This window comes from Polyodon spathula, chromosome 21, assembly GCF_017654505.1.
Source record: "Polyodon spathula isolate WHYD16114869_AA chromosome 21, ASM1765450v1, whole genome shotgun sequence".
Classification (NCBI taxonomy): domain Eukaryota; kingdom Metazoa; phylum Chordata; class Actinopteri; order Acipenseriformes; family Polyodontidae; genus Polyodon; species Polyodon spathula.
Window position 1 is genome coordinate 12,600,954 of NC_054554.1, and position 26,558 is coordinate 12,627,511.

Below are 26,558 nucleotides of genomic sequence, written 5' to 3' on the forward strand. Positions count from 1 at the left end.
TGTTTATGGGACACCCATAAAAGACATATCTGGACAGGAGACTGATCGGGATCTACATAAGGTTCTTTTTCGGGCATCACATTCTTACAGATCTTTTTAGCACCCATCTCAAAACTGCTTGGTTTGTCCTGCATATAAAACGACATGAATCTTCATATAATCAACAGCTTAATAACAAACAAAAACAAAAGGTTCTGGGCTGTTTTCCAATCCGCTTGAAGAAACCTCAAGTAAAACCAATACTGTATCTTTGTTGGCTATTGCTACAGAATCGCAACATATTAAGCATCAACTAAGTGGTTTAATTTGAAACAAAACTGCAACTGACTGCAAGGAAGTAATGAGAATATTAAACTGCACTCCCCCCCCCCCCCCCCCCTCCCCTTCTCTCACCCTTAAAGTTCCTATGAACTCCCTCGGAACTGCTGCTATTCTTGTGGTGTTCAGCTTTGATGTTATTCCAATGAAATAGGAATCTGTGGCCATTATTGATCACTCTGAAAGGTAACCACTTGGTAGCTCCTGGGCCTCATGTTGCCCACCACTGTTTTAATGCAAACCCTTTAGTATCAAGTGTCAAGGTTTCTTACGTCTGCTCACGTCCTCCGGGCTCTCGAAGGTCTCGTCTCGGGTCTGGATCCCTATGGGGCTGGAGGGAGAGCTTGAGTACCCCGAGGAGGAGCTGCTGTCCCTGGGGAAGGGGTGAGGACTCGGCTCCACCTCCACACGCAGCTCTGAGCACAGCATACAAACACACACTCAGATTGCTCTACACTTACCACAGTAAAGTACAGCAAAAAATAAATTACTAAAACAGATATTTTTGTCCTGATATTTTTAGAGCTCAGTTTGACAAAAAAAAAGTATGTGTGTGTGTGTTTGTTTACTTGTTGTTTTATTTTTTACTTTATTGAATGTTTTGGGGGTAGATTATTACTATAAATCTGAATATCATATTGCACAGATAAGATAGATATATAGATACTTTACAAATGCTTTTTAAGGAAAGCTTTTTGATATCATGTGTTGTTATACAAAACATTTGTTCAAATAATGCTATAAATGTATGTATTTGTTAGATGTTTAATGCAGAAACTGATTCAAATTATATATTTTCATTTATTTTTTACACATTGTAAAATATATACAATTGTAAATTAGCTATTTCTTTTCTTGGCTATTTCTTTTCTAATTCCATCCTGTACCATCTGCCAAAATTCTATCCAATTATTAAGCTCAAACGAGACTGTGACCTATGGAATTGGACGTGGGCAGGTACCACACCATATCATTTTGAAAGAAATCTGTATATCTGACTTAAAAGTAAAAAAATAAATAAATAAAAAAGTTAAAAAATAAATGTTAAAAAGATTTCCTTCAAAATGAAACCAGAGATACAGCAGATTTTGCATTTAAAACCTTGGTTATCATACTCTAGCAGGATAAATCCACAGAAATGCAGCCTCTTGTTTGAGGAATAGAAGAATTGAGGAATTAGCCAGGGCACATGCACAGGAAACACATCAATGATTACCTGTACCAGTGCTGGTTTGAATGGGCTGGACTGGGCCGACATGGCTGGTGGGCGGTACCCTGGCCACACCACTGCTTGGCATTTGAAAAGGGGTCAGCACGCAGCGCTTCTCAGATTTCTCTCTGCACACAATAAAAAAAAAAAAAAGAAAGAAAATGTTTACAATACAACTGTTTTACTGAATTACTGATGGAAACTACTTTCAGTGCCTTTGACTGGAGAATATCTTCTCATTTTACTGTTTCTCCCAATGACTGGAGCTTATATTGTTAAAATATAGATCAGAGATGGAAATAAGACTCCCACTGCACAGCCATTTGATCCATTCCATGCTTTACAGTGGGGACAATTATACAAACCAGAGCTTGTAGCCTATACACTGTGTCTAATTGCAGTAGTCTCAAAAGTTAAACCTGGAACGGATCAAACTCCTATTATATACTATGGGAGTCTTATTTCCAACCGTGTAGGTATTCACAGTGTGTTACACAATAGTAAAATGTTTGAAGAACATTTTCAAAAGTAATATGTAAAACTGACATCTTTGCAGTGTCACAGCATAAAGGTTAACAATACCACTTTGAAAACTATCTATACAATATACATATAGACAGACCAATTTGCCATTAAGAACACTCCCCAGTGCCTGAAGATCTCAGAGTATAACCTGGAGAGCTCCCTTTCATTATGACCAGACCTCAGTGAGTGGTGTTAATGTTGAGCTGCATATCCATATAGTTTTCTTGTTTCTGTTATATCTAGTTAAACTATTAGAGTGCACATCATTTCCTGTTACTGTGTGTAAGTTTACACCAGAGCCACAAGAGGGCTTTCAAACACAAAGAGTACCACACACTAGCACCTATCTACACATTAACAAGTCTTTCAGGGTTAGTTTCATTCTACTACTTTAAGAAAATATCTAAAGTTGAATTCACACTGGACAGAATGACGTGAATGTCATCAAATGTCAATCAACACCAGACACAACTTGGAAACGATCCAAAAGACTGGAAATAAATACATGACCCCACCCCTGCATTCCTATTGGACATGCTAAATATAGTACCATTAGTAGTAGTAGTCTGATTTGAAGCCTGGGACATCTCTAGCTGCCAGAAGACAGCTGCACAATAGTAGGATAGTTGAACTGATATTTTCAACAAAATAATTTTATTGTTATACATACACACACACACACACATATATATACACACACACACACACATATAAACTTACTGCAATCTCAGTTGTGATTCTTTACAAATTCCTTCTTTGATCCTTTTTGTGCAACATAATAATAATAATAATAATAATAATAATAATAATAATAATAATAATAATAATAATTAATTATGGTTATTAAACACTATTGAAGACTGACGCCTCAGATCATGGGTGAGTGTTTGAGCCACCTCTGACTTAATTTACTTATGAATAACAATAAACAGAACAAGGTTGTGAGCCATGGCAAGACAGTTTTTTCTTTTAAAATAGTCCAGTGAACAGTTATGGCTCATAATCTTCTAAACTATGAGCTTGGTAATGTTGGGATGTCTCACATAGAATACAAACGTGTTGCTGGCCTTGTTTTACAACATATAGAATAGTAGGACCTCGATAATATTTTTGTTTGTTTGGTGAATCTCCTCAAAACTCGCTTTATGCATATGTAAAGATCTTCTGGTCACATAAAAACAAACAAATAAAAAAAAAGCCATAGCTTAAAATTAGGTCACATGTTCAAGTTGCATGAATGCAGGACCTTTTTTTTTTTTTAATCATTTTTAAAAGCCAGCAAAAGTGCACATTTTTCATTTAAATGATGGATTTGTAGACTGCATGTATGTTTTGGTTTATTTTTGCTTATTAATAATTAAGAAAATGTCTTGCTGCTGCTAAATGCACCACCTGCAAGCGATGACTACTGGTACTACATCAAATGATGGACTTGTTTTGAGGCATGACTTTGTTTTGAGTGTGTGTCAAGGGTGTTAACCTTTTTTCCGATCGGTCAGTTTACAAAAAAATAACACAAACACAGAAACAGGTTTATTTTAGCAACGCAAAATTTTCATAAAGCAACATCGCTCGCTGCTGGTGTGGACAATCCCATTTGACTGCAGTGACTTCTGAATTACTCACTCGTGTCCAATGTGGATACGGCTTTATACACCAGTGAGACTGCTGGATAGGAATTTCCTTATTAGCCATGTGCCAAAATACAGTGAAGTGTTTTTATACAGCAGGGTCCTGCTAAAAGTAATTTGAAACCGTCTCGTACTTGTTTTTATGGAAAAAAAATGAAAACATTGATCATAGTACAAGAACAGGGCATGTTCGACCCATTTGCCTTGCAGTAAACAAGTTTAAATGAATTATCTTACTATCTTATGAATTATCTATGACAGTAATCATCAGGTTTAGGTCTATATAATTAGATATATATATATATATCTTATATAGGTATATATATATATATATATAATATATATATATATATATTTATCTATAGCGTATATATATATAACATCCCGAGATTGTTATATATATATATATATATATATATATATATATATATATATATATATATATATATATATTGTCACCTTTTTGCTTGCCACACAGGCTCTCACGGGTTCTTCTCCCTTCTGAATCACGACCCAACACACAGGATTCTACTGAAACAGCGCTCACTTTTAATAAACACAAAATGAAATAAACACAAAACAAACACCTAGCTCCTATTTGGAGCACTCACTAAACAAAACAGGAACCTACCTATCACGCAGGACGGCTAAACCGTTTACCTGCCACAAACATTCAAAAACACACCCTTACACAATACCTCAATACGACTGCTCACTCACACAGTCGGGCTCTTCTCTCAGCAGCAGCCTGGAACAGACTGGCTGCCTCTCTTAAATACCCTGCACCTGGCTCTAATTTACAATTACCACCAGGTGCAAGGGATTACTAAACAATTACCCAATTAAACCCCATAACACCCAAATGTGCAGTCTCACAAGGTTTTTAGCAGGGAAGGATTTTAACCCCCTCCCTGCTATCTCACACATCCTCCCCCCAAGTGTGAAACACTGATAGGCCATACCAAGGCCACCCCCTCCCCTAAAACACAACCACCCACCCTCAAGTCCAGAAATGTCCATTTCCGCCCTCTTCCACGGGCGGGCTTGAGGGTGGGTCGAACCTTCCGGCACCTCCGGGAAGGGAGCTTGAACCGGCGACAAGGGACCCCACCGGGATGACATGGCCGACCGAAGCGATGACCAGGGAACAGGAGGATGCAGCAGTGGACAGAGATCTTCCACTGGGGACCAGCGCAGCGATGTCCGATCACCCAGGGGAAGCGAAGCAGCGAACAGGGGGAGCACCAGCGACGTCTGGCAGCAGCCCAGCGACGTCTGGGTGCTCGGGAAGAGCGGAGCAGGGAACCAGGGGAAAAGCTGTGGCCAATGCTGCAGATTCCTGGGCTCCAGGTCCAGCGCAGGAAGGTCTAGGAAGACCGGCAGGGTGTCCAGGAGCAAGGGGCAAGGAACCACACCTAGCAGTGCCGGACTGGTTCGCTGGGGTGATGGAGGTGGGCACCTCACTTCCTCCTCCTCCTCCTCCCCTCTGGGCTCTGGGAGCGGCACCTCCTCCCCTCTGGGCTCTGGGAGCGGCACCTCCTCCCCTCTGGGCTCTGGGAGCGGCACCTCCTCCCCTCTGGGCTCTGGGAGCGGCACTCCACCTCTGGGCTCTGGGAGCGGCGGCTCCAACCCACCTCTTAAACATTGACACCAGCGCCATTGGTTCCGGCTCTGGAAGTCCCAGTTCCACTTCCCACTTCTTATTTTGCTCAATTAGAGCAGCAGTGTTTCTCTTTATTTGAGCTATGAGCTCCTGCAAATCCATTGTTTCGTGTTGAGTCAGAAGGGCACTTCTGGTACCATATGTCAACTTGTTGCTTGCCACACAGGCTCTCACGGGTTCTTCTCCCTTCTGAATCACGACCCAACACACAGGATTCTACTGAAACAGCGCTCACTTTTAATAAACACAAAATGAAATAAACACAAAACAAACACCTAGCTCCTATTTGGAGCACTCACTAAACAAACAGGAACCTAACTATCACGCAGGACGGCTAAACCGTTTACCTGCCACATTCAAAAACACACCCTTACACAATACCTCAATACGACTGCTCACTCACACAGTCGGGCTCTTCTCTCAGCAGCAGCCTGGAACAGACTGGCTGCCTCTCTTAAATACCCTGCACCTGGCTCTAATTTACAATTACCACCAGGTGCAAGGGATTACTAAACAATAAAACAATTACCCAATTAAACCCCATAACACCCAAATGTGCAGTCTCACAAGGTTTTTAGCAGGGAAGGATTTTAACCCCCTCCCTGCTATCTCACAATATATATATATATATATATATATATATATATATATATTTGTAACAGTTAAAGCCTATTGAAGTGAAGCATTTTATATGACTAAAAAAAAAAAAAGATTGATTTTTATATTGTGGGATCTCAGTATTGTAATTCCTAGTAAATCACTGCGGTTTTGAGCATGACTTAATAAAATCAGTGTGATTTCACCAATAAGAAATGCAATGAAACTGATAAAATTGCCCATTAGTTATACAGTATGGCAGTTTCATGATAGAAACATGTTTTGCATTACAACCCAGAAATATAATAATTCACTGGACATGCAGTACTTCATCAACACCTGACAACAGAGGGGATTACAAATCTTATTAAAACTTACTTTTGAAGTTCCAGCTGTGTTTTTAATTTTTTCTTTGCTCCTTGAGTGAGGTCATATTTATTTAGGTCGTCTTCTGTGAGTGCCAAAAACTGAGAAAACAACCAATTCATTAAATTTAGACTACCTGATAAAATGGTCTAACATAAACATCTCATTCTTCTACAATATTGTATTTTGTGATGTTTCTGAAATGGATCAATAAATCAGGCTTGGGCAAAAACAAGGTTTTAGCAATGGTTACCGCCATTTAAATCTAGGATTATATTAGCCCCCCCCCCCCCCCCCCCCCCCCCCATTACGATTGAAGTCACATTTCTAACTCGCAACAGTTTGAATCTTAGCAAAAATGATTTCAGTTAATTAGAAAAAACACATCTATTTGATAGGTAAGTTCATCAAAAGTTCAACAAACTGTAATAATTATGTTATTACACTTATACATTATGATTCCACTATTACAAATACACTTTCCCACATTTTCTGCGATACTGTTTTATAAAAATGCTACATATTTTTACAAGATGCATGTATATAACCACTTGTAGACCTAAAATAAAGTGTCAACTACATATCTGTGATTGATACACTCCAGTTAAGTGTTTTAATAAATACTCAAAATTGAAATGAAGAAATAGCATTAAAACTTGCCCTTTATTCACAATCATTTCTATTGACTGTTCTTACATGAATTAAACTTACAAACATTACCCAGTTTAATATTCTGGTGGCTAGCCATTTGCTATAAACTCATGCACAAATTCTCCCATAAATAAGCTGCTCACATGAAAGATAAGATGTCAAGCATAATTTGTTGGTGAAAAAGCACAACTAAGGGTGTCAAACTTAAACTTAATGAAGTCCATTTTAATAAAAGCTGTATGCTGTGTTTACCAAATGTTGAACTTAGACCAATAGTGTAATGGTTATGTACTTGAAAAATGTTTGACCTTGACCAAGAACGATGCACACTAACACTTAGCACATTTCTGTTCAAGCTGCCCTACCTCTTCCATGGCAAGCTGTTTGAACACGGGGTAGTACTTGTGCAAGCGCAGTTTGCGAAGCCAGTCGAGAATCCCATTCTGTTCCTGGGTTGGCTGCAAGACTGGGTTAGTTGTGTTTGTTGAAATCGTCAAGGCAGATACGTTCTCAGCGGTCTGGGAGGGAGGAAAAGCTGCGGTGAAGGAGTGAGGAGAGGATTGCAGTGTGCTGCTGCTGCTGCAATGTGTGGACTGTATGCTGGCTACACCACAAACTGGCCTGAAAAACAAACAAAAAAATGTTGTCAGTGTAAAACAGATGAATACCAGATACTTGCATAAGCCATAGTTATTAGTAGTAGCTGACAAAGTCAGGACTGGAAGACCCAAAAAGCTGTCTAACAAGGATGAGCAATACTGGAAGATAATATCCTTAAGGAATAGAAAAACACAAGAAGGCAGAAGGTACAGGTGTCGTTGTCCATCCATCAACAGTCCAAAGCACCTCTGACATTTGTTCCATAGTTCAATTTCTGTGTTTTTGTGCATATTTTAGCCTTTTAGTCTTGTTTCCCTTTCTTAACAGAGGTATTCTTACTGCAACACATCCTTTAAGTCCTGATTTCAAGAGTGACCTTCGTATTGTTGATTTGATGGACAACACCACCTGTTATTTCAGTTTCACTAAGGGAATGAATGTGTAAGCACTAAACTACAGCAAGTGAACACATACAGAGCATCAAAGGAAACTTATTACTATTATAATACATTTTGTTGGAAAACATGGATTGAGAATTGATTAGCAGTTTGCTACGCATGTGGACTGGCAGAGCTATACTGGTGTTTTTTTCTGAAAAGAGACTAATATTGCAGATAGCAGACTGTTTGGTTCAAATTGCATGTACTACTTACAATTGATAAGAGACCTCGTGTCTACAAGTTTCTTGCCCAGCATTGACTGCAAGCTAAAAAGATAACAATGCTGTGGACCAGAAGGGGCCAGGCTGTAAGACTTTGGAATGCAAAGCATAAAGGGGCTAAAAGGCTCCCAGGGACTGGCGTTGGACCCAGAGGTTCTCAGAGAGATCGAAAGAGATAATGCCACTGGGATCAAAGGGTCAGCTTTATGGACCTTTTTCAGAGGTTGTCACACTAGACTACACACACACACACACACACATACAGACTAAATTAACATAATAATGTGTTGTAACTTGACCATTGGTTAAGTGTCAGAGAAAGAGGAGGTGGACCATCTATACAGAAGGGTATTTAATGTCATGCAAACATTGTAATGATGGGTATTCTGTTTGTCCTGTACCTGGGACCAGACTCCCTGCATATTTCAATAAACCTGGCAGGTTTGAAGAAAATAACTCTGTGCATTTTCTTGAATCTACTTAATCACCATCTATTTTTGTTAAGTTACTTCACATTTCTTTCCGAAAAAATTTCTGACACTGACAACATTTTTTTGGTTTCTTTTTAAAATCACTCGATCATTCATCCTTGACCATGACACACCTGAGTGACTATGACTGAAGCATATGCACTTAATCACCTAATTAGTGAGACAACTGATTGAACACTGGATATGGAGTGATTTCAGCTGTTGAATTGCAAGCTTGAATAAAAGCAATGAAGAAAATCACAAAAAAAAAAAAAAAATGCCACGTCTGTCAAGAGAGCAGCACCTTTGTGCAATCAGCATGTTGGAGGCTGGACTAGGGCAACGGACTGTAGCTCGCCATCTTGGGTGCTCACAGCCAGCAATTTCAAACCTGGCGAGACAGTATAACCAGACATACTTTGTCAATGACAGGCCACGAACTGGGAGACCAAGAGTCACAACAGCTGCCCAAGATCGACAGATCGTTTTGCAGCATCTTTGTGATGTCAATTGTTAAATCAGCACAATAAAAAGTGAGCTTGCATCAGGGCTTCATGCAGATACAGTTGTATTGGTATGACACCGATAGAACTCCAGTCTGGACTGATGTACCGGTATGGTTCCACAATGATACTAGTATAAAAATGCTAGTGTGAACAGGGCACTAGTGAATTTTATCCAAATAAAAGTGTTATGTTTCTTTTGATGCTCAAATATAAGTGATATGTTTATTTTAATGCTCAGTATATAAACTGATATGAAACATGTCCTTACCTTACAGCAGTACTGGGGGTGATTTTGTGCTGCGAGGTACAGACAGGATCTGAAGGACAAAGTATTGCCATTAACCCACTGAACTCAGATGTTTGGTGTTCATGTACACTTTAGGACTTTTGAAAGTTAGGATGTACTAATTACAAACTACCTTGCCTTGAAGCTAGTTTGTAATGAGTTCATCCTAGCTTTCAAATAAATATAAACAGGGTTTTAATCATTTCAAACTGGAAGCACAAATAGCTTAAATGAACTACCAAAAGTACAAAATTACAGAATATGAAATCTATTGTGCGATTGTTTATGAATACAGTCATCTTGCCTGAAGATTTTTAAATATACCGTACATAAGACTTAATAATGAACACCTGTCTTTTGAATTTTATCACTTGTCTAAAAGCTTCTAGTCTAACTGAACTAATTCTGGGGAAACATATCCTTCCCATAAGGCTGTAACAGTAAACATCACATCAGTGACTAATGGATATAAATAACTAAATGATATCATGTTAAAGTTTAAATAAGGCTGAATATTACACATCCATGCCCACACACGTATGCACGTGAACACTCTCACAATAAACCTGCCACTAGATTTAACAGTAATCAAATACTCTTTTGCTTAGCTGTGGCATGATACTGTCTAGATGATACAGACCAAAATAGAAACGTACCAGACACACGCAATTATCAAACATCAAAACATCAAGCCTCAAAACTTTCTGGGCTGTTCTAAAATTAATCACGACAGAACAGGGCATCAGATTAATATGTTTTTCAAAAAGCTGAACACTGAAAATGACTGCATCAATCAAAACACTTTTCTTTTTTTAACAACTTACTCAAGTTTTGAACATTCTGAGTTACTGAGAAAGGGCTGAAGAATTGCTTGACTTGGTCGTTTTTCAACACATGGGAAGGTAGAGAGGCCAGGTACCTACAATGAATTAGAAATACAATGATTAGGGTGCTGGGTGACACAGTGGCTTAATTCACAAACCTCTCATGCCTTTTATCCTTGTAGGCCAGGATGTAAATAGGCTCATGTTACAAATTAAACAAGTTAGTTACATACATTCCTCACCACTGCTGCAAATACAAAATTAGTATGAGCTGTATCATGAAAAAAACTAGGACATCCTTTATTCACTGTATGCTTAGTTGTGACATACAGGAAGTCCTGAACATGCCTATATGCACGATTGCTTTTTGGAAATTTACAAAACTGCAAACTGATGCAAATGTATTCTGCATCAAATCAAGCACAATCAAAAGCAATTATAAAATTGAAAAACAAGTTGCATTACTTGAAAAAAAAACTTGTGCTTTCATGTTTCAATCATGGAAAAAGCAATGCAATTGGTTGGAAAAGTGTTTTTAAAACAGCACAAACAGAATGCTTTTACATGTAAACCCTAAATCTCAAACATATGCGGTAAGGCATTGGCGATGCCAGCTAAGCAGCAGTCTCCTGTTTCTCCTGTTACCTGGGATCTGGCTCCAGGTCAGTGTGGTTCCTCTCCTCCAGGTAAGCAGAGTCGAGGCCAGCTGGGAGTGGAATGAACTGCTCTACAGCTTCATCTGGGAACAGCTGGGAAACCAGAAACAGAACAGCAGACACAGCAGAATATTAAGAACAGCAACATCAACTAATCAATGAAACCTCTTTCTGTGGAATGCTGAAGCACAATAGGAATTTTTACCCATGCATATGATACTTCCAGTACTGCATTAACCCAGCCTCCATTCCCAACATTTCAGGAGATATGGGCAGTGTTCCTCAGGGGATTTGCCACTGGGATTGCAGAGGGATCTGCTACACTCTCTAGTGCTTCTGCTAAAATGGCTTTTTTTCATAACAAATAACTTGTTTCCCCTTTAATATGGAATTACCCGAGACAGCTGCTGTCTGCGTGCTGCTGAAAACAGCATTTAATAGAATATTTTCTAAACATTTATATATTTTTTTCCCAGTCTCACTTTTAAAGTTAAGTATATGACCTGTTTAAACATAAGCAGAACTGTTATGTTGGAGAAACTCAATCTTTTTATTTATTTATTTATTTTTTAGTAAGTATTTTTAAGCAAAATTACTTCAGGTTAATAAACAAGACTGCTTATTAGCTCTCACATGTCATTAACAAATTCTGTAAGTTGTTTATGAGCTTTGGTTACTTATGTTACTATGGAATCCGACCACAATGCCTAAAAATAAAAACACCAAGAGGAGCAAAATCAAAATTATAGCGTGGTGGTGCAAAGATGACAATATACTGATAGAGCTTTCCAATCAGCTCTGGCCATGATCCCAAACCAGGCAATCAAGGAGAAAGTTTTACATAAGGACACTGCTGCTAAAAAAATATATATATTACTTAGAAAAAAAAATCAAATGCACTTTCCATCAAAATGTGATTATCCAGAATTTGCAACAAGCCAAGTGAAAAAAACAGCACAGCATTCAAGAGAGAAATATCAAAATGTACTTGTGACACAGAGCGAATGAATCCTAGTCAACAACCTCCCTCCCGACCTGTGAGGGCACTGTTTAACAGGAACAGTGTGCCCCGGACTGGATGGTTTGGCAGTTCATTCCAGGGTCAGTCGGGGATGGAGTCACAATACCAGAAGTCATCACCTTAATGCAGTAGGCGATGTGTCAGTCATGGATTGGAGGACAAGTGATTGCACTCGCTAACAAAGGGGGCGTGACTGAAGGTATAACAGGGGATGTGGGCGAGCAATCTGTTCCTTTGTTATGGTTACGGAAAGACCTATAAAGGACATACTGTTGTAAAAAGAAACCGCAAGTTTTTGTGTTTTGTTTTGTCTGTCTATTAAAGTGTCACTTTTGACATTTATAGAAGGCTAAACTCCGGGAGCTGTAGCTAAACAGCTAGCAAACAAGCCCGGACTACACATCACGTATATTTATTGTAATTCACCACTTACACTAACAGCACTCACTCTAGACTTGTGACCGGGTTTGTGTGTGTCTTGTTCGTGTGATTACTGTTATTTCGGGACTGAACCCCGTGGTTTTGACTGGCTTTACACATCACTGTGTATAGCCAGTATTATTATTTAAACAAATAATAAAGCTTAGTTTTTCACCTGTTGTTGGATTGTTGTTACTGAGCACTGCACCATCTCTACACCTACGCACTGCAAACCACTTTGCCAAAGTTCTGTACTTATTAGTTTAATGTACTTTAAGTCCAGTAATAAGACATACTTGTATTATCAGCTAATAATACTCTTTATGCTGTAGCACATTTGTTAGTTACAAATCAGATAGTAACTACAGGAAGCTATCAAGTAGCAGTCTGAGTAATACTGAAAAATGTATTTTAAAACATATGTACTGATCCCCATCTCACTAGCTACTAGAGGACTGAACACACGCTGATGAGCAGAGTTTCAAATGACAAAGAGGAATTAAGGGGAAAAACTGCCATTGATGCTGGCCGGATCTTGAGGTGAGTTTGTGACCTTGTTATACGCGAGACACACATGCTTCAAATCTAGGTCAGTAATTCGGGGGGTGGTGTCTGGCCTTGTGCACCTGCTTTTCTAAAAGTTTTCATGACTGACAGGAGAACATTACTGCTGGTTTTAAACTTACTGTCAGCGGAGATGTTAACACTTCTACTGTTAAGATATCTATTAAAAACAAAAAACTACTTTTTAAGTGACAGTAAGAGCTGTCAAAGCCTAAAGAGGCGTGAAATTCTCAGGCAAGACCACCACTGTGCTCTTACTTCACTCATGTTCTGACAAGACTTTCCTGCATACATTGCTTAACTGGTACGGTAGGTGGGTTGTCTTAAGACATCATAGGTAGTCACCACCACTAGGTAGGTCAGTGGGTTGCTGAGGATTCAAAAGTTCTCTAAAACAGCATAATATGCCTTAGATCAGTGTCTCTCCATCCTGGTGCTGGGGAACCCCCTGTTTGCAAACCCCGACAATGGGGGTTTGGGGGGGGGGGGGGGTTGGGGTTTTCCCCAAAACTAAATTTCTTATGAACACTGGTTTAAACTAATTTGATTAGTTTCGAAACTTGTTAATACTTTATGAAACCTCTAAAGTTCAATTAATACATTAATTTGTGTATGACTTTAGAGGTCTTCTTTGCCTAGATGTCGAAAGCGTAGGAAATCTCCAACCTTATATTATCAAAGAACTGTTTTACACGTTGCTGAACGAATGAGTTAAATTGTGATTAACTTCATTAGACTCAATGAGTGTTCATTTAGGTAACTGAGAGCTCAGCTGGAACAAAAACCAGCAGACACAAGAGGTTGTGAACCACTGCTTTAGAAGTGAAGAAAGATCACTGTTCTCTGTGACTAAAACCATTGACATGTGAATTGTAAAAGACAAATCAGAACAATTACAATATGAACACATGTGAAGTGAGACAATGTATTTCTTGTATATTTTTCTTTTTCAAGTATACAAACATTTCTAACAGTAACTTTTGTTTTAAACCCTTTGAGCTATTTTTATTTGTTTTGTTGTCATGGAAGAAGTAGAATAGAAGACAAGCTTGCCATAAAGTTTTCTTTTCACATTTAGTAATGCACTTGTTTTACAGCCACGTGTACTGAACAGGCTTATTTTGTGCAGAATTCTGTGTAAACATGACTTCTGTGAAAGCTTTTCACTTGGATTTTTTTAAACCGGGCCTACTACAGACACACATATAATATTATTACTGGAGTGTGCATATCTGCATAACAAATAACTTGCACAGTACCCTCTGTGACAAGGTAGCTCAGTGGATAAAGGTGCAGAGGTGATAAGGTGCAGTAATGAAACAAACAGAATTAATCCGGTTTGGAAAAGGTGTCTTATTTGTAATCCCAAATCTGGTGACCAGTAACAATAATAACAAAAATAACAACAGGATTTGCACACCCAAACAATAATGAGCCACACGCATCCGCCCCACTGTCACCAGTCCTGGGTGAGTGCAGTAGTGCTCTTGGTCGGTAATACAATTTAGTTTTTTGTGACAATGGTGCAGTGATGTTCCGGCTTTAGTGCTGACCCTTGGTGACAGCTCCGGAAAGGTGTTAGCTGTAATAGTGTGTATAATTTTGGTTGTGAGCAAGAACTGGTGTATTTATACAGCATGCAAATAAGGTGGTTTCATTTATAGAGACCGAGTACAGAACTCGTTAATTCCTGTTGAATTATTATTTATTTCATACCAGAAGCCCGTACCCAGTGTGACTTAACTCTTACAGTTGTCACAAAAAATACACGTTTCAAGAATCACAGAATGCCAGCACTGTGCTCAACTTTAAAGCTGGAATTGCAACTGTAGATAATTGCACCCAGGATTTAATTTTGAACAGAACGAGACATGCTTACCTCAGTATTGCAATTTGTGTTTTGAACTATGAAAACTGCCACTGAAAAAACTGCTGGATTTCAAATAAGATGAGCTGTTGCTGATGCGGTTCTGAAATGAGTGGACTTGCAAGTCTTTTTCACACAACACTGAACTTTTTTATTTGATGTACAACCGACGGCGAGCCTCAGACTTGTTTAAATTTATATACGTAGCTTGTGTAAACGTGGGTATTTATTAAGGTTTGATGCATCATTAATCAATGAAATAGGTTTTATTTAACCCAAAATAAATTCTACCGTCTCATGCAACAACAGTTCAACCTTGTTTACACTGCCATCTTGTGTGTCTGTCTCCAGTCTAGACCACAACAGCAAAGCAGGAAATAACATCCTGTCAAATAATGCAGCAAGTAAACAACTTTACTTTTTAATTCCCCCAAGCAAAAGCAACAAGCCTTATGCAGTATTGTGGCAAAGTGGTTGGTAAGGGGAACAGATGTCGCGGTGATGAGGTGCAGGAGTGATGAACAGACAACAGTGATTCAGTGAATAAGTGCGTTATTGCTCTTTTCCAGGTCTGGCGACCGTCACAAATAATAAATCCCCGGCAATACACAACAATGTGTAAAGCACGGGGATAATGAAACCAAGGGCACAGTCCTGAACAAAAACAGCGGTACGGTCACCGGTCCTGGGTGATCGAAAACGTGCAGGTGCTCAGTGCAGTGGTGCTCCGGATAGTGCTCTCCTTTCGACAGCTCCGGAGACGTGCGTTAACTGTCTAGTGCTAAATACAAAAACAGACAGTTACACGGACAGACACAACAATACCAAACACTAACACAATCCACTCTGAGAGCTCCTCTCTCAGTCCTTCTCTCTCTCCACTCGTTTAACCCAAACGAAGGAGAAGATCAGCGTTACACTGGCCCCTATATGTAATCCCGCATGATATCGAGATAAACGGTTGCAGCTGCCTTATTACTTGCAGCTGCCTCTCGTTTACCTTTCAAATCAATACGGTCTTACAACAGAGTCGCGCTTCCCTCCAGGCTGACCCACTTCCCTGACCCGGAAACGAACTGTCAGGCCAGCCCTTCCAGATACTTCTCCTCCCGTTCTTTAGCGCCCTCACAGGTTGGGAGGAAGATTCATCACCAGAACTCATCTTTCCGTCACAAGTATTAAAAAAATAAGTTACCGATTCTCTTAAATTATACAAATAAAACATAATAAATGTAGTTAATCTATTACCAAGAACACATGTTGCTGCTATACGTTTATTACAAGTTTGTAGTTTGTTATTATTTAGTTTTTTAATGCAGCCCTTGCTTTGTAAAAGACAGGTACAGCGTAGCTGGTCTCCAGCCTGCAGTTATACACTCTGGATCACTCCTCCGCTCGGCTCAGACATAAGTTAACAAGAGAATCAATGGGCAACCGAACATTGTAACAAGTATGCAGGCGTATTTTCATAGTTATGAAAAAACTAACCAAACATGCGCGAAGAAAAGCCCAAACATCTCTGTAATTACTTGATCGATTTTGTTGGGTCCACAAAAAGGCCCTCCTTGTTAACAAGTTCTACCAGCCTAGTAAAGGAGGTATTTAAACTCGCAGACGTTTTTTTGTTATTTGAGCGTGCCAAATGGTGTCCCGATCGGTTTTGAAAAGGCCTAGAAAACACACCCCTCAAAATCGGGTTTAAACACTCTTACTATAACGGCACAATGGTGCCATTATAGTTTAGTCCAGCTCTCAGCATTATAAAACTGGAGATTGAATACTGGTCGCCAGTTGAACTTCTTGCACTGGCATAAAATCCCCTTTAATGTTGTTGAGATTTATTGTGTTTTTTCAATCTTTGTTTTCTTCCATTTCATTTAACTGTTCGTCATCTACTGTTATGAGTCTACTCTTGCTGGTGCACTTATTTTATTTTTTATTTTTGTTCAGGTGGACTGCTGTCTTCACTCAGAAAGCTGGTGTTGTACCAGTTATGCGGCGTTTCATCCCCAAATATATTAAAGGAAATAGGTGAAATGACACTCTTTTTTGGCAAAGGTTTTGTAACAAATAACAAATAAAATGGCGTTTTGTCATAGAATTTAGACTGTGAAGCGGCTCATTAGTATGCAAGCCATGATATACGCTATATATATATATATATATATATATATATATATATATATATATATATATATATATATATATATATATATATATATATATATATATATATATATATGCAAAGTCATGTGATGCTTTTTAACCAATCAGAGGTTGTTATAAAAGTATATAAACTAGCCCTTTATTTACCCTTGACGTAAATATACCGATTGTGCTTAATATTATTTTAATGACATTCTATTCTAAGATTTAACATTAACAGTACATTCCCACATGCCATTAAAAAGAAAAACTACCATCACAGGAAAGTAAATGCTCTTTCATTAACCGATTCTTTTTGTAGGAAAAATAAATGGTTATGTTTATGCTGCAAGGTGTTAAAACTGCAGTGTCCTTCAATCGTGTTTAATTCCCATAGTATATCCATCAACAATTTGTTTATATTCTGCAAATATGCTTTGCCCCTACATTGCTCTGTGACCCAGATAATGTAGCTCTGCTAATACTAACTGGCAGTAGATACTAAACAAACTTGCAAGCTTTGTTATCTTTCAGGAAGAAAAATGTTAAATAAAAAAGTGGTTTCAACGTGAAGGAACAATATAGGATACTGTTCTTTTAATAAAGCCTCTACTGCATAAATACTGGATGCTTTGCTTGGATCTGGAATAATAACATATTTGCACAATGAATCACCGCCCTGTTCAGATATCCTAATAGAACTATTAGGTTACTATACAATAAATCCAAAATGTCATACAATCCTAAACCCCCTCCAATTAGAATAAGGTCTTTCCAGCAGCTCTGGCGCTTACATAGAATTTTATTTCCAAACACATTACGTAATGGAGGAATTTCCTCTTCCCGTTGCCTTGTCACTAATGTTTCAACACAGTCAAAACAAACTGCAGTTTCTAATGTGGTTTCCATGCCACAAGTCTGTTTGAAGGGGTAAGAAAACGCTATTCCAATTGCTGCACCACAGATTAGCCTCTTTTCACCTGCCAAACCTAAACACCACATTTTGCCAAGCTACTGAACACTGGCGAAAAAAGCCAATTCTGGCTGCCTGCACCGACTGTGCACCTGGCCACTAGCTCACAGGTGCAACGAGGTGAACTGATTTTCCTCCCTTACTGACAGGAGTGCAAACGCAATGCAACAGCACTCCCTGCAGCCCCCAGCCAAGAGCAGCGGAGGACCTTCTACAAGGTGAGCCACTGAAGATCACACACATCTATATCTGCCAACTTTTCTTCAAAACATAGTCATTCAAATTCTGCAAACATGTTACTAGACTACCTTTATATCTTTCAATTTAAATGTAAAATAGGGTGCTGTGTTTTACAGGCTTTGTAACTGTTGCTTTTCACAGCAGAGAAATTAATCTTGGATGAGTTGTTCTTAAGATATAGCTAATTATTTAAGTCCACTATACTCAATTAGTAAAGAAAAAGGATTGAACATGTGGGTGGATTAGAATTTGTGGTAAGTAATGCCAAGGAATCTAGAGAACAAAAAAATAAGGCAGTCAATTAAACTGGTACATACATTTTGTGAGAATCTCTTACCTCAGAGGAAGAGTCTGTTGTCTTTTTGTTCGGTAATCCTTTTAGTTCTATTCTCTCATTGCATGCTGTAAAAAAAAAAATAAAAATAAATAAATAAATAAATAATAATATTTTGTATTTGGCAATTTTCTAAATTTATTTGATGTTGAATTAATACTTTTTTAAAAAAAGTTGAAACACACCCTCATTCATTAGAACTAATCTCTAGGTCTGTTTAAATTGCTAACTTATGTACAGTATATACAAGAGTTTACGGTTTTTCCTTTGTCTTTTTGTATGTCAAACAACTGTTTGCACTTTGAAATGATTGTTTAACTGTTCACTCAGAATAAAAAAAAGCTAAACACAATTCTTTACAAAAAGCAAGACCAAGAAATGAAAACACACTGACCCTGTCTGACCCAATAAGGAGCAAACTAAGAACAGCAGAAGGGATTCATTGTGAACACAGGCGCTGTGCTGGCAAAAGAGCCATCGATCAATGATGGCGAGACACGAGATCAAATCTAATCAATTAAAACAGATCTCCTGCAACTACTCAGCTTCGAGGTAAAAAGTACAATAGAAAGTTCAAAGTAATGGAACTGTCATAATAACTTGAACATCGATTTTACAAACACTGGTGTGCAATTCTCTTGTCCCTTTGTCATAGAGAAACCATCTTCAGTACTGTATAGCACTTTGAAGTCTATGTTTAAATTGGATTAGTTTAAAATGCCCAAGGGTTGGAAGATATAATTCAAATTTTTATAGTTTTAATGGAATGCATTAAAAAAAAAAAAAAATGAGCAAATTTGATTTTTATAAATAAAATACAAAAAAGTGAATGTATCCTCTGGATCTATTCAAGCTGGTGAAAGCTACCAATACAATAACACAATTCTTATGTCATCAAACTAGCAAGAAACAACTTGGACAGAGCAGGAAGGAGCAGCTAAATTACTCTTTTTAGTAGCTTCATGCTAGTGTTTAGTGCAGAGGCCAAAATCACGCTGTTCATAGTTGTTTCTACAACAGAAGATTTTCTGTATGAAATATGTTTTGCAAAATAAATCCATGCATAAAATAAAGAAATAACCCATGGCAGGGTGTGCGGTAAAACAATTCTCACCACATACCCTGGAGTGGGTTATTTCGCTTATAAAATGGCTACATTTTTTTTTTTTTTTAATAATTACACAAACTAGCTTTTTTTAAGGAAAAAAATATATTATGTATAATTTTATGTATCCTTATAATATTATGTACCCTCCACTGAGAAAAAAGGCCCTTGATACATATATTTGGTACTTTTTTGTTTGCCATAAACATTACATTGAAAATTCCCATTTATAGTAACATTTGAGATAAAATGGCATTTCAGAATTGTCAGCAGACTGATTTCCCACATTTGAGGGAGGACTCATGGAACAACTAAACACTGTACTGGCACTTGCCATCAAGGGAGGAGCACTTCCGTGCCAGTTTGCACAGTGCTGCAGTCCTTCCCATCCGCGGCGAGCACAATAGAATTCAATGCAAGCCCAACGGTTGTGTCAGAAGAGAGCAGGAGAGATTTTAATTGTTTTAAATATGTTTCTGAAATCGGAGGGTAGTGGTGAGATGTATCTGTTGTATCTAATTTAAACATTGCATACTCACTAGTCAGTTTTATAAGGCGATATTTAGTTTAATTGTATATAATACATGCTGAGTGATTCTCAGATGGCTTTTGAATAAAGTGTTACTACTACTGCTTACCTCAGAGTTTTCTTTGTTCTCTGAATAAATACCACAATACATGTTTGCCATTTTTTCAACAGAAACGCTGTTTAGATAATTGTTACTATTAAGGTGTAGTAATAGTAATAGGTCAGGCAAGTAAGTTGGTCTATGATGTCATAGCCGTGCGGCAAGACCACATGGTCATGTGATCTTGTTAAACCAACCACAGCACTTATCCAAGCCATTTTATAAATATGAAATAAACTGCACAAAATAGCGTTTCTCTCCTTTGTTTATTAGGCAATTTGAAGAGGTAACCGGTTTATTTTAGGTCATAAACATTTGAATTTAGAAGGAATATTCATGAAGAAAAAACATGTTTATCCCAGCACTAATAGTTTGATGCCATTTAATTCCTTTCAAAAAAATTCTCAAACTTAGTAATTCAAAGAATACTGTATTTAAAAATGATTACAGACAGCTGATACTTAATTTCCAAATTTCTGGAGGGGTAAAGTTGACTGTAGTGTATTGTTGATTCAAAGCCTTCTATTGCTGTGGGCTCAACAGACGAGTAAATAATCCTATCTATGTGAACGGCAGCTGGAAAAGCCAGCTGTATGCAGACTAGTCTTCATCAGAAAGCTGTCAGACAAACATCCCCCCCCAGGGCCACCAGGCAGCTATGAATAAATATTAAAATGTACTCAATCACAAGCTCCCTGGGAAAGATGCATGACACAGTATCCTTTTTGTCCATTTACTGTACAGTAAGGCTACACAGCAGAACTCCTCTACAAAGCATCTGTAGAGGCTCAATTTTTAAAAATGTAGGCCTATTTAGGTATGGTAACATCATCTTAGTGTAGCCATAGAGAAGAGCATGGGGCAGTAGAGCACAAATCACTGTGTCATTCATTTCTTTCTAGCCCCTAACAATTAAAACAATGCCCACAAAATATTAAAAGAAGCATGTCAACACACACTATACAATAAACTTGTGCACCAACCAATTACAACATTTCTGCCAATAAATAAAACGAAACTTAAGTAATTTATTAAAAAGGGAGCATAAGTTCAGCCTGGCCCTAAACATAAGCATTTAAAACAGACAGAATCTAGCAAAATAACTCTCTTGAAGCGAGAGCAATAAGATCTCTTGAGAAGCACTTTATCCCCTGGTGTGATTCCAAACTCTGGTGCTCTTCAGCTCGTTGAACTTGTGCAGTGCAACCTTTCATGACAGATGGAATGATAACCCATACAGGATTTTGTTGCACCTGAGGCAAACAGAACACACTGTCCACAAACCCCATGTGTGTTTTGCCTGAGCAGATGCTGTAATTCCATTGTGTGTGGCAAGACAAGTCAGCATAGTGATAACTGTTGTTTTTCTCCCCACTACTGACTGCATTAATATTACAGTATAGGAATAGTTACCCATACCAGCAGCTGAGCTGGAAAAGGCATCACATATGCCAACAAACATACAATATGGCATTGTAATTGAATATATTATTTTTACAGATTAGTCAGTTGACTATTTTACAACTTGTAGAAGAGCAGTTAAGGATCTTTCATATAAACCCCCAAGAGATTCAGTCACAAGGGCTTTGCATTCATAGCTTGGTTAACTTTGTACCCTACGGTACTATTATGCTTCTAAATTTAGCGCCCAGGGCTTCATGCTGTGCTCCGTCGCTTGGCCCATCTCTGCAGTGCGGTGTAAGTGAGAGGTGCTGCAATAGTGAAAGGTCATGTCTATGCCATCACTCATCACAGCACATTTCTAACCATCAAGAGAACAAGCCAAGTGAAAGGTAAAAGGAGTGGAGAGCAAACAAACTCCCACAAGGGGGACAGATTATTTTGTATTCAGGAAACCTCTCAATCTCTAACTTTAAAACACTCAACTATCTGGCAAAAGCTACAGAACCACTAAGAAACAAAACACAAAACATATAGGAGCTCTTAAATTAGCCTCCAGTGTTATTTATTTGAACCACTGCCCATTTATGAGTACACAGCATGTCTCCTTTTGATCTCAACCTTCCTAGAAACTATGATAAGCAGACCATTAATTGTGCTGTACTACGTTTTTATGGTCAGAAGTTTAAGATCAGCCTATCCTATTCAAAGGCCTAAAGAAAACATTAAATCTTAGAGATGTGTTGTTATCACAACCACGGACACACAATGCCCTTTGTTGAAGCAGCAAAAGTCCCAGAAGGAAATACAACATCTATATTGTAAATAATAACAAGTACTGTATGTCAGTAAATACCCCACCATGTACTTTTACCGATCACCATTATAAAATAAGATTGAAAAAAAAAACACACCAGATTTTGATAATCTTAATAACTTGAGCTAAAGAACTTCTTTACCTTTATTGGTTAAGCAGTTCTCTAGATATACAAATTTAAGAGATACACATAGTATCCCCGTAAAGGCTAATCTACCAATGAAATGGAGAAACAGTGGATTGTTATTAGGATGTGGTGAAAATCATTATTCTTGATGGAGATCCTGCCCAAGCTGTACACCAGACATAAGCAAGACCTCGCTGGAACAGAGCTGCAGTTACTTTCTGAAGCAAATATAAATTGCGAGAGTATACAATTCAAGGGATGAAGAGACTGCAACAGACATGGGCAAATGATGCCAAGGTCTGGGCAGGCAAGCCAAACACAATATCAGAGAGGGAGATAGTCAGGGATGTCATTGGCTATTCTTGTATAAATACTGCGATACAGTCATCCGTGATTCTAATACTCGCTATCTAGTTGCCCTACAGAATTCCAAAAGTTTAGAAAGGAAACTGGTTCAAGGCTGTTTCAAAATAAATAAATACAATCCAGGGTTCGCAAAATCGCTAGCCCGACGTTCAGAGACAACCAAAAAAATCTGTCGGACAACGGGATAACAAGACTCTATAACAAGATAACGTTCTGTGCTTTAATCAAATAGCGGTTACCCAATCGAAATTCCGCTCACAGATCATCCTGGTAAAACACGTTTAGAGGGATCAACGTGTTCCATTGGCAATGCTCGAGCGATTTCCGGGGTGACGTACAAGCTGCTTGTGACCAAATCCCGCGAGGATTGCCCCATGTAACATCCCTGACAACTCAAGCAATCCTATCTAGTCAGCGCGGTGGTATGTCACGTGACTGTGTCCGCTCACTGAAACTGTGTTTTTAAATGAATAGGATATAGCCAGAATACTGGATGCAGCATGCCACAAATAGGTACTGTACGTGTAATTCTACTTTTATTCACAATCTCATTGCTATTATTATTATTATTATTATTATTATTATTATTATTAGTTTTTCTAGTAGTGACAAATACTGTAATAATAAAGAAAATAAAAGAATAAAACAGTACTAATACTGTTAGTAGTTTAGCTAATGCCTTTATCGACGGTGACCTCCTTAACTTACTCCAGTAGCTTATATTGTTCGTTTTGGATTGTCCTTTTACTATAGCGAACAAAAGGCTTTGGACCCAAACAGGGTTGTTATAGCGAGGGTGTACTGTATTTAAAAAAAAAAAAAAAAAAAAAAAAAAAAAAAAAAAAAAAAAAAAAAAAAAAAACAAAAAAAAAAAAAAAAAAAATAGTATATATATATATATATATATATATATATATATATATATATATATATATATGCATGCACATTTGTTATTTCATTTTTGTTATTTTTTCACCACCCATAGTGTTCAACATTTAACAAAAGGTGTTTCCCTTACAAAAAATAACATACTGCAAGTATACGTGTGCCAAAATTATCTGCGTTTAGTATACTATTGGTACCATTATACTATCCTATTTTGGCACAAGTAAACAATAACTTTGTATATTCTTTTTGTAAATAATGCAATGCAGTTCTCAAATGTTGGACATTTATTAGATTCTCTCTTACTTCTCTTTTGCATACCTGCATTGTCTCTTGCTAGATATGCACCTCCAGATTCTGACACATACTTTTAGAAAACCAGGAGCAACTTCTGCTCTGGATCAAAAAGCTATAATGCTCTGCGGCTGCCCGCCTATGTGGATAACCATCAAAAAACTAGTAGAAACTAACTAAAACACAAGTCTGGGAAAAACAAATGGAAGTCTGGAAAAAGTTTATAAGAACATAAGAACATTCGGCCCATCTTGCTTGTTTGGTTGTTAGTAGCTTATTGATCCCAGAATCTCATCAAGCAGCTTCTTGAAGGATCCCAGGGTGTCAGCTTCAATAACATTACTGGGGAGTTGGTTCCAGACCCTCACAATTCTGTGTGTAAAAACTGCCTTCTATTTTCTGTTCTGAATGCCCCTTTGTCTAATCTCCATTAGTGACCCCTGGTCCTTGTTTCTTTTTTCAGGTAGAAAAAGTCCCTTGGGTCGACATTGTCAATACCTTTTAGAATTCTGAATGCTTGAATCAGGTTGACACATAGTCTTCTTTGTTCAGGGCTGAACAGATTAAATTCTTTTAGCCTGTCTGCATATGACATGCCTTTTAAACCCGGAATAATTCTGGTCACTCTTCTTTGCACTCTTTCTAGAACAGCAATATCCTTTTTGTAGTGAGGTGACCAGAACTGAACACAATATTCAAGACGAGGACTTACTAATGCATTGAACAGTTTTAGCATTACTTCCCTTGATTTAAATTCAACACTTTTCACTGTATATCCAAGCATCTTGTTGGCCTTTTTTTATAACTTCCCACATTGTCTAGATGAAGACATTTGAGTCAACAAAAACTCCCAGGCCTTTTTCATAGATTCCTTCAATTTCAGTATCTCCCATATGATATTTATAATGCACATTTTTATTGCCTGCATACAGTACCTTACACGTTTCTCTATTAAGTGTCATTTGCCATGTGTCTGCCCAGTTCTGAATCTTGTCTAGATCATTTTGAATGACCTTTGCCATAGGTCAATTATGGGCAACTTGACATTTTTTTGGACAACCAAATGTCGACAATGGACTGCCCGAAGGGCAAGTACCTTTACTAAAATTTTGCGAGCCCTGCAATCATCAAAAGGTTGTAATGATTAAGTCTAATAACATTTTCACACTACAAGCAGGCTTTAATATTCAGTAGTGAGGGGTCTCTTGGGTTTCAATTCTCTCTGGAGAGGGGCTGGGGAGGTCTATTTGAAGTGATACAAATTTAATTTGTTGAACAGCAAAATAGCAACTATTATTATATCTAAATTACATTAACACAGTGAAAAGGTCAAGGATAGGGAATTGTTGGATTATGTTTATTTATTTTATCACTGACCATGTTGCAAACTATTCTAAATCTTGTTTTTTCTTTTTAAAAACACCCAATCAAGGTTCACAGTCAACTTAGAATGAAATGCAGAGTGCTCGCCAACTCGCAACTACACAAACTACTGTGCCGAGACAGGATCAGAGTGTGTGGATAATCTTGGGAATCACCATGACAATTCCTTCTTCAATTGCACAAAGTCCTTCACTTTTTATCTTTCTGTACAGACCCCATCAATCCAGCTTAACATGCATTACAAGCAATTCCATATGTGCGCTTCTGTAAGAGAAACAGGCAGCCATAAAGTGGAAGTTTGTAGTTTCAGTTTGCAAAGATCACTGGGAAGAAGGGTGAATTAAAACAGAGGAAGCAGACAAAAACACAAACACAGCATATTCTTTCACGAGTCTCCAAACCGGGCTTGGCTTTAAATCACTTTCATGTGTTCACTGCCTCTTGAAGCCAAAACAATACATGTATGGACTCAATTACAGGCTACAAAAAGAATCAGCTATCTAGAAAAGCCATGTCTATTCTGCTCAGCAGTGAGCAATGCTCTGAGGGTTCTATATCTAACCATCACGACACAGTATCAATTTACTCTATAAAATGAATGGAAAAAGAGCTGAGTTTTCTGAAACGTAAATGGCGTTTGCTCTTCAAAGTTAAAGAGGCAAACCTTTAAAGATCCTTCTCTTACCTCTTATTAGAACACCACATTCTAACAAATCTGTTTCTTTCTTTCAGTTTTCCATATTTTCGTTTTGACTCAATTGATCAGATTCTACTTGTAATGTAAACCTTAACTCACTGATACAACTAACTAGGTTTTATCTACCTGTGCACAAATCAAACCGTTTTACTAATACTCATTTTTAGTTTTTATATCTTGCTGCTCCTAAAGACAATGGGTCATGTGCTGTATGAGCTACTAACCTTAGCTGAGCTTAGTAGAGCTGTGGGCTTAAACAGGAATTGATTTTTCTCCCAGTAAATTTTACATGAATCAGAAACTGTAGTTATACGTTGCGTTTACTG

The 26,558-nt window shown here is 37.9% G+C and overlaps 1 protein-coding gene across 1 annotated transcript in view; it reads right to left on the bottom strand.

Annotated features, from left to right (window-relative positions):
- LOC121296272 (zinc finger CCHC domain-containing protein 14-like) overlaps positions 1-26,558 on the bottom strand; it is a 65,334-nt gene that overhangs the window by 6,259 nt on the left and 32,517 nt on the right. The window contains exons 3-10 of the mRNA XM_041221614.1: positions 18,532-18,596; positions 10,954-11,057; positions 10,309-10,403; positions 9,467-9,515; positions 7,327-7,582; positions 6,323-6,411; positions 1,535-1,656; positions 591-734 (exon numbers count right to left, since the gene is read on the bottom strand). Coding sequence (XP_041077548.1) covers positions 591-734; positions 1,535-1,656; positions 6,323-6,411; positions 7,327-7,582; positions 9,467-9,515; positions 10,309-10,403; positions 10,954-11,057; positions 18,532-18,596 — 924 coding nt within the window. The remainder of the gene's footprint in view (positions 1-590; positions 735-1,534; positions 1,657-6,322; positions 6,412-7,326; positions 7,583-9,466; positions 9,516-10,308; positions 10,404-10,953; positions 11,058-18,531; positions 18,597-26,558) is intronic.